The 12,500-nt window shown below is 40.2% G+C and overlaps 1 protein-coding gene across 5 annotated transcripts in view; it reads left to right on the top strand.

Moving 5' to 3' along the window:
* Positions 1–12,500, top strand: part of lpar2b (lysophosphatidic acid receptor 2b) — an 18,241-nt gene that overhangs the window by 5,093 nt on the left and 648 nt on the right. For 2 of the 5 annotated variants that reach the window (XM_042717523.1, XM_042717525.1), the window contains exons 2-4: positions 1,051–1,480; positions 3,101–3,515; positions 6,984–7,240. In XM_042717523.1, coding sequence (XP_042573457.1) covers positions 1,169–1,480; positions 3,101–3,515; positions 6,984–7,240 — 984 coding nt within the window. In that variant the 5' untranslated portion in view covers positions 1,051–1,168. Of the gene's footprint in view, positions 1–1,050; positions 1,481–3,100; positions 3,516–6,983; positions 7,241–8,285; positions 8,676–12,500 lie in introns of those variants that run through there. The other 3 variants (XM_042717527.1, XM_042717526.1, XM_042717524.1) reach the window with 3 other exon arrangements.

Below are 12,500 nucleotides of genomic sequence, written 5' to 3'. Positions count from 1 at the left end.
AAGTGCAGTCCTCTTGTAAGTTAGTATCGGTCGGTGAGTGAATGATTGGAGTTGGATAGTTTCTGAGCTGGTGTGTGATGTGTGGTGACTGATCGTTTCACTACAGCAGTATTACACAAGCGTGTGTCCTTGTGGGGGTTGAATCTGAGTTTTTTGAGGTGATAACAGGAAGTTACTGGAAACCTTCTGCTTCGGGGCTGATTGAGAGCCGCGGCGTCCAGTCATCATGTGGGTGAGGCGAGACGCGGGCTGTGATTGGTCGGTGATTGTTCTGGTTTGTGTGAAGGTCAGGTTTCTCTGGTCACTGTGTGTGTCTCTTTGTTCTGATGAGTGTTAGCCATTAGTCGTTCAAATCTTGGTTAACCTCACAAAACAAAACTGCCAGGAAATGTAAGTGTCAGATAGAAAATAAAGTAGGTTTATATATATATATATATATAATATATATATAGTTTATATATATATAATAGCCAATAAAACTTTTTTGAAAGAAAATTTTGCATTTTTTGTCTCATTTTCAAAGATCAGTGCCTATTATTTAAATAAAGAAATTGCTTAATTGTCATTAAAATAATGCAAAAAAAAGCCTAATGTTCATAAGTGTTTCTATTCTTTATGCAGATTATAAGAAGTCACTACAAAATAATAATAATAATAATAATAATAAAATATATATTTGCTAATAAAGCATGTTTTAGGTGTTTTTTTTTTTAAAGAAGGAAAAATAGAATTTTTTTTCCTCATTCTCATTACTGCAATAAAAAACCTAATTTTCAGTAATGTGAAGGAAGAGATTTGAGCCCACTTCATCCATTTATTGCACTGACTTAATAATGCAAACATGCATAACTGTATTACAGTAATGAAAATCATCAGTGACATTGACCCAGCAGTAAGTGAAAATAATGTCACAAATCCAGGCGGTCATAAAGCTGTTGGTTTTCTTTATGCAAATTCTAGTTTCATATCTTTCCCAGTGATTTTGTGCATGTGATGTTGATTTGACTGTGAATCGGTTCTCTAATGTTCTCCTCGTGTTTCCTGTCACAGTAGATCTGGTTCTTCAGACGGACCTGCTCCATATGCCTCCATGAATGACCTCTGACCCGTGAAGCCCCGCCCCTGCAGTCCCGTCCAATCACGCGCTTCCTCTGTTCCGTCCGTCACGATGGTCTGCTACGATCAAGAGAATGTGAGTTTCTTCTACAACATGAGCAAGAAGAACATCAGCGAAAGGTGGCAGACTAAAGACTATGTGATGGTTTCTCTGGGACTGCTGGTCTGTGCTTTCGTCATCTTCGCCAACATCCTGGTCATGCTGGCCATCTTCATGAACCGCAGGTTTCATTACCCCATCTACTACCTGCTGGGGAACCTGGCGGCAGCCGACCTGTTCGCAGGCATCTCCTACATGCACCTGATGTTCCACACGGGCCCCTGGACCATCAAACTGTCCGTCCATCAGTGGTTTGTGCGGCAGGTGAGACACTCGCGGTGCTGGTGCAGAGCTCTGGGTGTGTCTGGGATTGGTGTGTAATGAGTAACTTTGGTGTGGGATTGAGAAACCATGACTGGTTTTGCAATAGAAACTGGGGTTGACAAATTCACAGGAAGTGTTTAAACTCAAAGTAAATCAAAAATGCAGTATTTTGCTTTAAAGGAAGTCTTGTGCTTTATTAGGTTTTCTTTTTTATTTAATTGTTAAAAATAAAATTATTTAGACACACAGATGTAGGATGTTGAATATTCCCAGGTTAAATACATTAAGGCAGTATAAAGCTAGACAGGCAAACTGCCAAAATAAAGGTTTTGCTTAACTTGGAAAAACTTTTATTGTTCAGCACAAAAAAAGTCAAATAAAAAGGAATTCTTGTATTTTAATTCTTTACATTTAAAAGGATTGATTAAATTTGTTTTAAAAAATATGAATTAAATTATGGGAGGAAGCGTTTGTATTTATTTAGAATATTCATGGGTTAAATGTGTTTTAAGTCAGGACACAAAAACACCAGAATAAAAATCACGTGTATCTCGTCAGTAAAGCCGGTTCTGTGATCAGTAGTGAATCTCCATCACCTGCTTTCAGACGGAGTGGCATTTACTACACAGAGCCGTATATCACCTTCAGTATCACTGATCAGATCACCTGCGGTACTGAACGTGATATAGCGTAGCTTGAGATGCACGTGACAATCACATGCATATAATTGCACAGCCCTAAGCAGTTCTGTCTCGGCCAGGCTGAGTTGAAAGTATTGGTCCTTCTTCCAGCAAGAAATACATTACTCAAGCTGAGATGCGAGCAGCTGTTGTCGGATCATCAGGATGATGATGGTTTTTAACAACAACAAAAAAATGAGTCAGTTATTTCTATCTTCTGCTGTAGTGTGTCAGTTGGAAATATCAGTTTACATTAGAAAACATTCATTTTGTTGTTAATTGTAATAATGCAGTGAGATCTTTGTTTGCACAAGGAGTCTGTCTGAGATTACATGAAGAAACAGAACAAACTGAGACGGACTCAGTCCAGAAGAACCGTGTCCACGTCTGGGTGATGATCAGCTCTCTGTGTGCTGTCAGACTCCTTGTGCAAACAAAGATCTCACTGCATTATTACAATTAACAACAAAATTAATGTTTTCTAATGTAAACTGATATTTCCAACTGACACACCACAGCAAAAGATAGAAATAACCGGCTTTAAACCATTTCTCGTTGGTGAAAATACTAATGGCCTAAGACTTTTGCTAATATATATATATTTTAAATTATTTATTTTTTTTCCCACCTCATGTTGTGCTCCATATAAACCCAATTTGTAGTAGCACAAATAGATGAAAGATCTTTGGATTCCCTCCTTACTTTAAAACAAATACTGAGTTTGTGGTTGTATTTTTAATTAAAAAACAACAACAATCAAGCAAAGACAAACTCGCTTATATTAAGCAGGAATATTTCCAAATATGCGCCTTTGTTTTTGACTTTGACAGCAAATTGTCTGTCGTCGTCTCTCCTGACTCTGTTCTAGTCATGTAATGAACCGAGCGAGTGATGCATGAAGGAACAGCTCTGCTGTAAATGCTGTTCTTCTGTCTCTCAGGGTTTGATCGACACCAGTCTGACGGCGTCGGTCATTAATCTGATGGCCATCGCGCTGGAGCGCCACCAGACCATCTTCACCATGCAGCTGCACAGTAAGATGACCAACCACCGGGTGGTGCTGCTGATCGTGGGCATCTGGCTGATCGCCATAGTGCTGGGTTTGGTGCCCTCTATGGGCTGGAACTGCATCTGCGACATCCAGCAGTGCTCCAACATGGCTCCGCTCTACAGCCGCAGCTACCTGGTGTTCTGGGCCGTGCTCAACCTGCTGACCTTCACCGTCATGGTGGCCGTCTACACACGCATCTTCATCTACGTGCGCCGCAAGACCCACCGCATGAGCCAGCACACCTCGCAGGTCAAGCACAAGGAGACGGTGGTCAACCTGATGAAGACCGTGGTCATGATCCTGGGTAGGACCGCTCGCACATCATTTCTGAATCAAAATCAGCCAATAAGAGCTTTTGGCTTGTACTGGTTTCCTATCATGTCGTAAATAATGACCATCGTTACGAGTTTTATGATTTCGTAGTTAAAACTGCTCAAAGATTCGTTCACACCAGTAGCTATTACTATAACCATGAAGTTTGAATCGTCACTCTAAGAGAACAGCAGAATCCACAGCACAGCAGCTTATGTGAATGCTGATATAGTTATCGCTATAATTATTATTTTAGTTATTTTTATTTTCACCGCGATAGTTACTGTATCTATTATTGTTATAGTTACCATTATTGTCTTCGTTATAGTTCTAGTAAAAGCTATTGCTATAGTTATGATTCTCGTTATAGTTATAATAGTTATCACTGTAGTTATTGTCATAGTTATTGTTGACTGATATTCCGACTGGGATTTGATTTGCGATTTTAATATCGTCAGTAGTGTGCAGCACAGTATGGGTATCATTAGCCTGCTGAAAAAAACAATAGAAACCATCGCAGAAATTCTTATGTTTTCTATTAAAACAATTACAAAATTCCTTTTTGTAGTGTGTTTTGGGCATTATTCCAATAGAAATTACTGTTGTTCTATTGTTTCCCGTCTGACAGATTACATCCCACCAATAGAATCCATCAAATACCAGTAGACACCAATATAGTTTACATTAAAGCCAGTATATTTCCCATTATAACCCTTAAATCCATTACATTTTCTATTGTGTTTTGGGAGGGGTTCTATTGTTTTTTTTAGCAGGGAAAAATTATAATGGTATTACTACTTTTACAGAATTTACTTAATTACTGAGTTCCACAGAAAAGATTAGTTTATTTTGTGTAAATAAAGAACTATTACTTTAGTCAGTTATTAAAGTTTGCCTGTTACGTAGGTTACATAGGCCGATTTATTCATTTATGCGGAGTATTTGTGATTTTAAGATCAAGTGGAAAATGTGCTGAATGTTTCCTTTCATCCAAGTGAAATTAGCAAAGCTAATGAATTTACACTTGTTTTAAACACGGAGCCAGGAGCGAGTTGACGCAGGTTGCGCGCGTGTGTCTAGTCTCGTCCATATTGCCAGATGCTCTTGTGTAGACGTGTGGTGTGGAGCTGCGCGCGAGTATAACCGAGCGTTACGAGACAGACTGTGTGTGTGTGTGCGGCGAGTGTAACGTTAAACAGCTCCTCCGTGAGACGCGGCAGAGAAGCGAACACGCATTATAAACTTATTTCAAATTAGAATCTGTTGGGGAAATAAAATATGCGATATAACGTTCATGTACTTGATGAAAACAGATAAAGAACGTATCTTTTATTCTCCAGCACTGAAAACAGAGCTGATCAGGGAGCTCTTGATCTGTAATTTTGAAGCCGAAGTAATCTCATATTACATAAGTTTTTCTTTAGTTTGCATAACTAGCGATCTGACCGTTTAGAGGCCATAATCACACACTCTCTCTCTCTCCCGCGTTCTGATTTTATTATTTTTTTTTAATGGTGGGCGTTTACGCAGTTGTCTAGAGCCAACCGAACCCTCAACTGCTCCCCGGGTGCCGCAGCATAAATGATTCCCACTGCACCGGGTGTGTGTTCACGGTGTGTGTGTTCACGGTGTGTGTGTGTGTGTTCACTGCTCTGTGTGTGTGCACTTTGGATGGGTTAAAAGCAGCACACAAATTCTGAGTATGGGTCACCAAACTTGGCTGTATGTCACGTCACTTTCACTTTATAGTTATTGCTATCGGTATTGTTACAATTGTGGCTATAGTTGTCGTTACAGTTATTGTTACAGTTATCACTATAGTTATTGTTATAGTTTTCAGTACAGTTATTGCTATAGTTATCGTTACATTATCGCTTTAGTTATCTTTATAGTTATCGCTTTAGATATTGTTACGATCATCACTATAGTTATCGTTGTAATTATCGGCTAGTTAATGTTATTGTTACAGATATTATTTTTACAGTTATCGTTTTACAGTTATTGTTAAAGTTTAATTTAGTTCAGACGTCTGCATCACAGTTAGTTTTTGTGTGTTGTATGGTTTCGCTGTGTCTCAGGACTGTATAAATGTACGAACAGTGGTGATCTGAATGTGTCGAGTAAACTCCCGTTCGGAGAGTAACACACAGCAGCTGTGTGCGCTGAAACACAAACAGGCGTAGGAGGAGGGCCTGTCCGGACTCGTCTGACCGGACCTGCGTGTTTTCGCTATCTCTGCTTTGCTCTGTGGAGACACAGAGGCGAGTGCATGTTCTGACAGAGCCACGCACATCACGCCTGCTTGCATTCGCACACAGGAATGTCGACACACTTTCTCTGACAACGTTCCTGGAAACTCTTACTAGGTGAAGTCTTGGAAAATTCCGTAAACACACACACACACACACTTGCACGCACAAGACACTTCCTGAACATGCATCTGAGACCGCTAGCTAGTTCTTAGCACTAACTATCAGCAGAGCAGAGCAATACTGACTTTAATAAACCACAACAAAGTTCATTTGCAGCAGAACGGCCTGATAACATCGAGAATTCTAGCAATAACCTGGAACCGACAGAAGAAAAGTTTGTCCTTCAGTGTAATGACACACCCTTTTTCAGAGTCACATGATCCGTGTCACTCCGAGAAATGAAAAAGAGCAGCACCGAGCTGAACTGCAGAAATACTGGGTCTCATTCACATTATTAGCAAAAAACGAATTTGTTTACATTTATGCATTTAGCAGATGCAAAGCGTTTTACAAAAGAGGAACAAAAGCCATTTGTCAAGTAGATATTGACAGCAAAATCAGCCAATCAGAGCTCTTGGTTTTTATTCTGATTTCCTGTCATGTCGTAATTAATGACCATCATTACAAGTTTCTCACTCGGTAGTTAAAATCTGCTCAAAGACTCGTGTTCACGCCAATAACGAGAACTACAACCATAATAATTTTAATAATTGTTCTAGAACAGTATTTTTTTTTTTTTTTTTTTATAACTGTGAAGGATATCGTTATCATTGTAGCTACAATTATGGTTCTTGTTATAGTTTTTGTAAAAATTATTTTTATAGTTATTGCTATTGTTATTAAGGTTCTCATTACAATTAGAGTTATTACAGTTCTTGTTATAGTTATCAGTTACATTATAGTTGTAGTTATTATTTTTAGTTATCGTTATAGTTAATTCTCTTTATAGTTAGTCATCATAGTTAACGTTATAGTTATTGCTATAGACTTGTCTTGTTATAACTTCAGTTGTAATTATTGTTGACTTTTTATTATAGTTATCACTAAAGTTATAGTCATTGTTATAATTATAATCAGTGTTATGATTTTAGAGGAACAAAAGCAGTTCATCAAGTCGTAATTCACAACACTGAAACACATCTTGAGTGACTGTCTTCTTTCTGTCATCGGTGTGTTTCTGACGCTGTGCTCGGCCGTGTTCCCCGCAGGTTGTTTCGTGGTGTGTTGGACGCCGGGGCTGGTGCTGCTCCTCCTGGATGGTTTGTGTAAATCCTGTGACGTCCTGACCTTCGAGAAGTTCTTCCTGGTGCTGGCCGAGTGCAACTCCTTCATGAACCCCATCATCTACTCCTACCGGGACAAGGACATGCGCGTCACCTTCAAACGCATCCTGTGCTTCCCGTGTTTGGGGTGGCAGCAGAAGGACGAGCACTCGGGTGTGCGCTTCAACACCCTCGAGCAAGAGGTACTCTCAGAGAGCGACGGGACACACCCCGACAGCAACCACCACGCCAGCGGCAAACCCTCGCTCAATCGCCCGCTTTAGCAGAACTCTGCGCTCCTGCTGTCAAATATACAAGAACAGAATCATAGTCTAGCTGTTAAACATGTGGTCAAGTGTTTGTCTGTGTAATTTTGTACTAAAGGGGCATTTGTACAAACTCAAACACTAACACTACTGTTTATGGAAGCTTGCGTCTCCCAGAAAAATGTAACGGCGACCTTTTATCTTACTATTCTGACTTTTTTCCCCGAGATATGTAAACTTGGAATTGCTGGATATAAACAATTACCTTTTTAATTTTTATTCTGTGGCAGAAACAAAACAGAATTGCAAGATGTAGACTCAGAATTCAGAGAAGTACAAATATTGAGATTGAATTGTGAGACAAAATGTCGCAATTATATCGCTGGGGTGTATTTGTAGCAATAGACAACAATACATTGTATGGGTCAAAATTATACATTTCTCTTTTATGCCAAAAATCATTAGGATATTAAGTAAAGATCATGTTCCATGAAGATGTTTAGTAAATTTTCTACTGTAAATATATCAAAACTTAATTTTTGATTAGTAATATGCATTGCTAAGAACTTCATTTGAACAACTTTAAAGATGATTTTCTCAATATTTAGATTTTTTTGCTCCCTCAGATTCCAGATTTTCAAATAGTTGCATCTCAGACAAATATTGTCCTCCTAACAAACCATACATCAATGGAATATATATAAACAAGCTTCCATAACCTTACTGCAACCTGAAAGCTAACTAACATAAACTGTATTGTCTGCATGGCTGAAGTGGCATGGCTTGGCTGCGTAGACGTAGGGTTATAGTTTAGCTCCGTGACTAACTAACCAAAGCTCGCATGTCAGCGGAGTTAAACACGGCAGGTGCATGCTGTGATGCGTGCGCAGCGCAGCTGGTTCGTGACCGTACCCTGTGCTCGTGTTCCAGCAGGTACTTGTTGGTGTGTGTCTAATAATCGCTCTTCTCTTGTGTTGCGCAGCGGAGACGGCGCGTGCTGCAGGAGGCGTGGGTCGTATGTAGATTCACTTGCATTTAAATCCGCAATCAGACTCCATAATAACTCCGTCTTTAACATTTCACCCTGATTCTCTCGGAGGTGCTCCGTCCGTCGGCACACTAACGCTCACTACCCAGAGGCACTGGTCTGGTTCTTGTGAGGTTTTACACACGTCGCATGTCCTGCACGGCTGATGGTGTCTCTAAGGGTTTAGTTTTGTTCTCTTAAACAACCAGTTCCTGTGTGTGTGTGTGTGTGTGTGTGTGTGTGTGTGTGTGTGTGTGTATGACGCACATGTTTGTGAATGTCATCTAACGTCTTTGTAATGCTGCGGTCACATTTCTGGCCGACAGATGTGCAGTGTTCACTGCTGTTTGTTTGTGAGTTTCATTTACTTAAATGTTTTTTTGCTGAAGATGGAGTGCTGAAAGGTTGAAACTAAGTGTTCGAAAACTCAAAATCTTACAAAAAAAAGTTTTGCAAGATCGAAAAATAAGATTTGCAAGCTTGCAAAATGTAAAAAAAATAAAAATATCTCTGCAAACATTATGTTGTTTTTGAGATTTCCTTCTTCAGAACTGCAACATTTTTTTTACGATGTTGCGCAAAGAATGTTTCAGATTTTCAAATTTGTCAGTGTTCTCCCACTGTATTTAGTTTGTTTTCCAGGTTTGAAACCTTGTAAATGGTGATCTGAAAACTGGTGTGCGAATGTGTGAAAAAAAGTTTTGAAACTCTGAAAACAGAGTTTTGCAGGCTTGCAAAGTGGTAAAAAAAAATATAATCTCTGCAAACATAATTTTGTTTTTGAGTTTTCCTTCTTCAGAAGTGCAACACTTTTTTACGGTGTTGTGCAATCATTTTTTCAGAGTTTCGAATTTGTCACTGTTCTCCCAGTGTACAGTTTGTTTTCCAGATTTGAAACCTTGTAAATAGTGATCTGAAAACTGGTGTGCGAATAGGTGAAAAAAAAGTTTTGAAACTCTGAAAACTGAGGTTCGAAAGGGCGAAACTTGTTACATTACATTACATTTGCACTCCTATTGCAGACTATTTTTTCAGAGCCGAGTTTACAACACCCACTTTGCGGAGATACGCCCACACAGTTGCGAGCTTGCGACTCACGTGATTAGTGGCAGCGTTGTCACGCAGCTCTGCTCTGAAACTCTGAAACTCAGACTGAGCGAAAATTAAGCTTCGCAAACTCGCAACTATAAAAAAAAGCCTGGAGGGAGGGCCTTCTGCTCTTGGCCAATGCTTTGCTGTCTGCTGACGTACAGTCCCAATCACAAGTCGTATTTACTGGAAAGGTGGGATTGACCGACTGCTCCGCCAATGACGAAAGCGCACAGGATGCGCAAACAGAGGATGCACGGATCTCTGGCCACAAGGCGGTCCCGTCTAGAGCTGCAAGAACCGCGTCCATGGCTGGTATAGCGTGCGGTCCGGTCCAAAAATACCAACTTGTCGCGGGAATTCACTATACAATTGCCAGTAGCCACGGAGTTTACCACTGATAGGCCGGCGGTGCATCAATACACACTCACCTCACGCAGCGAACGACTCACTTTCCGCAGCCGGAGACTCAGTTTCAGCTCACTTCTTCTGAAAATGCACATTTATTATTACATTTTTTTGCCTCTCTCTGCCCACATACTGTATTTGGATGCAGCTTAATTCTATAAAAAATAAAAAAAACTGTTTTCATTTATATATTTTACTGTTTCTGTTGTCAGACAACAGAATGAATATGAAATAGTGACCAGCTCTCCCTTCCAAAACATTAATCTGCACAAAAATCCAGATAATCGAGCCGTCGTCTGATGAAATCAAATACACATACAGTAAGATAAAAACAACAACTGTGCTGTGATTTCGGCTACACTTGCATGTAAAATTAGAGAAGCAACATCATATGCGTCTTTGTGCGTCTGAACACAGCAGACCCACAGAGAGAGAAAGCAAAGACCTCGCGCAGCAATAACGGCAAGTATCAGAAACTAAATAGGCCTAAGGGTTGGGCAAACCCTAAAGATTTGTCGCTAGGTGCTTTTTTTGAAGAAGAAAAAACTTGCTAAAGGGGTCTGCAAAGGTGCTAAGTTGGCAACACAGGGTCAAACAGAAAGTGAGTCGTGAGTGTGTATATTGATGCACCGCCGGCATATCAGTGGTAAACTCAGTGGCTACTGGCAATTGTATAGTGAATTCCCGCGACAAGTTGGTAGCCTTATTTTTGGACCGGACTGCACGCTATACCAGCCATGGACGCGGTTCTTGCAGCTCTAGACGGGACCGCCTTGTGGCCAGAGATCCGTGCATCCTCTGTTTGCGCATCCTGTGCGCTTTCGTCATTGGCGGAGCAGTCGGTCAATCCCACCTTTCCAGTAAATACGACTTGTGATTGGACTTTACGTCAGCAGACAGCAAAGCATTGGCCAAGAGCAGAAGGCCCTCCCACCAGGCTTTTTTTTTTAGTTGCGAGGTTGCGAAGCTTCGTTTTCGCTCAGTCTGAGTTTCAGAGTTTCAGAACAGAGAGCTGCGTGACAACGATGGCACTAATAACGTGATTTTTTTTTTAGCAGCTGTGTGGGCGTATCTCCGCAAAGTGGGTGTTGTAAACTCGGCTCTGAAAAAATAGTCTGCAATAGGAGTGCAAATATAATGTAATGTAATAAGTTTCGCCCTTTCGAACCTGAGTTTTCAGAGTTTCAAAAACTTTTTTTCACCTATTTTCACACCAGTTTTCAGATCACTATTTACAAGGTTTCAAATCTGGAAAACAAACTGTACACTGGGAGAACAGTGACAAATTCGAAACTCTGAAAAAATGATTGCACAACACCGTAAAAAAGTGTTGCACTTCTGAAGAAGGAAAACTCAAAAACAAAATTATGTTTGCAGAGATAATTTTTTTTTTTGAAGGAATTTGCAAGCCTGCAAAACTCTGTTTTCAGAGTTTCAAAACTTTTTTTCACACATTCGCACACCAGTTTTCAGATCACCCATTTACAAGGTTTCAAACCTGGAAAACAAACTAATACAGTGGGAGAACAATGAGGTATTTGAAACTCTGAAAAATTCTTTGCGCAACATCGTAAAAAAAAATGTTGCAGTTCTGAAGAAGGAAATTTCAAAAACAACATAATGTTTTTAGAGATATTTTTTATTTTTTTTTACATTTTGCAAGCTTGCAAATCTTATTTTTCGATCTTGCAAAAACTTTTTTTTTTGTAAGATTTTGAGTTTTCGAACACTTAGTTTCAACCTTTCAGAACTTTATTTTCAGTTTTGAATCATGGCAGGATAATAATCCCATATTTGTGCACTCACGTAAATATTCACACATTTGTCACAGTGGCGTGTGCTTAAAACATTGCACGCGAGCATCCGCTCTCTCTCTCACACACGCGCGCACACACACACACACACACACACACACACACACGGTTTGGATTGAGGTCCTCTAGTGGTGCTCTGGTGTAACTGCGTCATGTACTGTCTAACCAGCATGCTGCTCTTTTCACCTGGTTCCTGCATTAACAATAAAAATGTCTGGGTTTTTTTTTAAGCTTTTATCTGTTGTATTTTAAGAGTTGTATTCCTGTGATTTGTGCTGAAGTCTCTCATCTGAGATTCGAGGCGTGTAGTTCATCTCATGATGTCAGTGTCATATTTAAGAGCTTTGCTTTGCAAAATATGAGCTGGACATTCGTGAGTTTCAGATGATGATGAGTCTGTGGTTTGATTTTTTTTTTTTATTAATCTGTTTGTAATCACCTCCTGTCGCCATTGAGATGCACACACAGATATTTCATTCTGATTGGTGGTTTATAGATGCTCAAAGTGTCTGTGTGTGGTCTGGATGGCCGTTTGTTCTCTCACTGCATCTACTGATCGTTCAGCACTGATAACGTCTCGTGATGTTGTACATACATGATTTTACACCCTTTTGTTGTTGATGAATAAAGGTGCTTGATGAAGCCGCTTCTGTGCGTCTGCTGTCTGTGTGTTTGGGACGGGGAAACGTCTCTGTGTGAGTAACTGGACGTTCCCCCTCATGCTAGAGCAGTGTGTAGTGTGGACTGATTCAGGTCCCTATAGCAGCTTGGCTCATAGACACACATGCACTGGGCCTGCTGGAGCGAGTTCAGCGCATGCGTCTCTAGAGACGCTTTTCTTTCACGTCTGCTCCGGTTG

This window comes from Cyprinus carpio, chromosome B1, assembly GCF_018340385.1.
Source record: "Cyprinus carpio isolate SPL01 chromosome B1, ASM1834038v1, whole genome shotgun sequence".
NCBI classification, from domain to species: Eukaryota; Metazoa; Chordata; class Actinopteri; order Cypriniformes; family Cyprinidae; genus Cyprinus; species Cyprinus carpio.
Note: the sequence above shows the minus strand (reverse complement) of the source record. Positions and strands in the feature narration are given on the sequence as shown.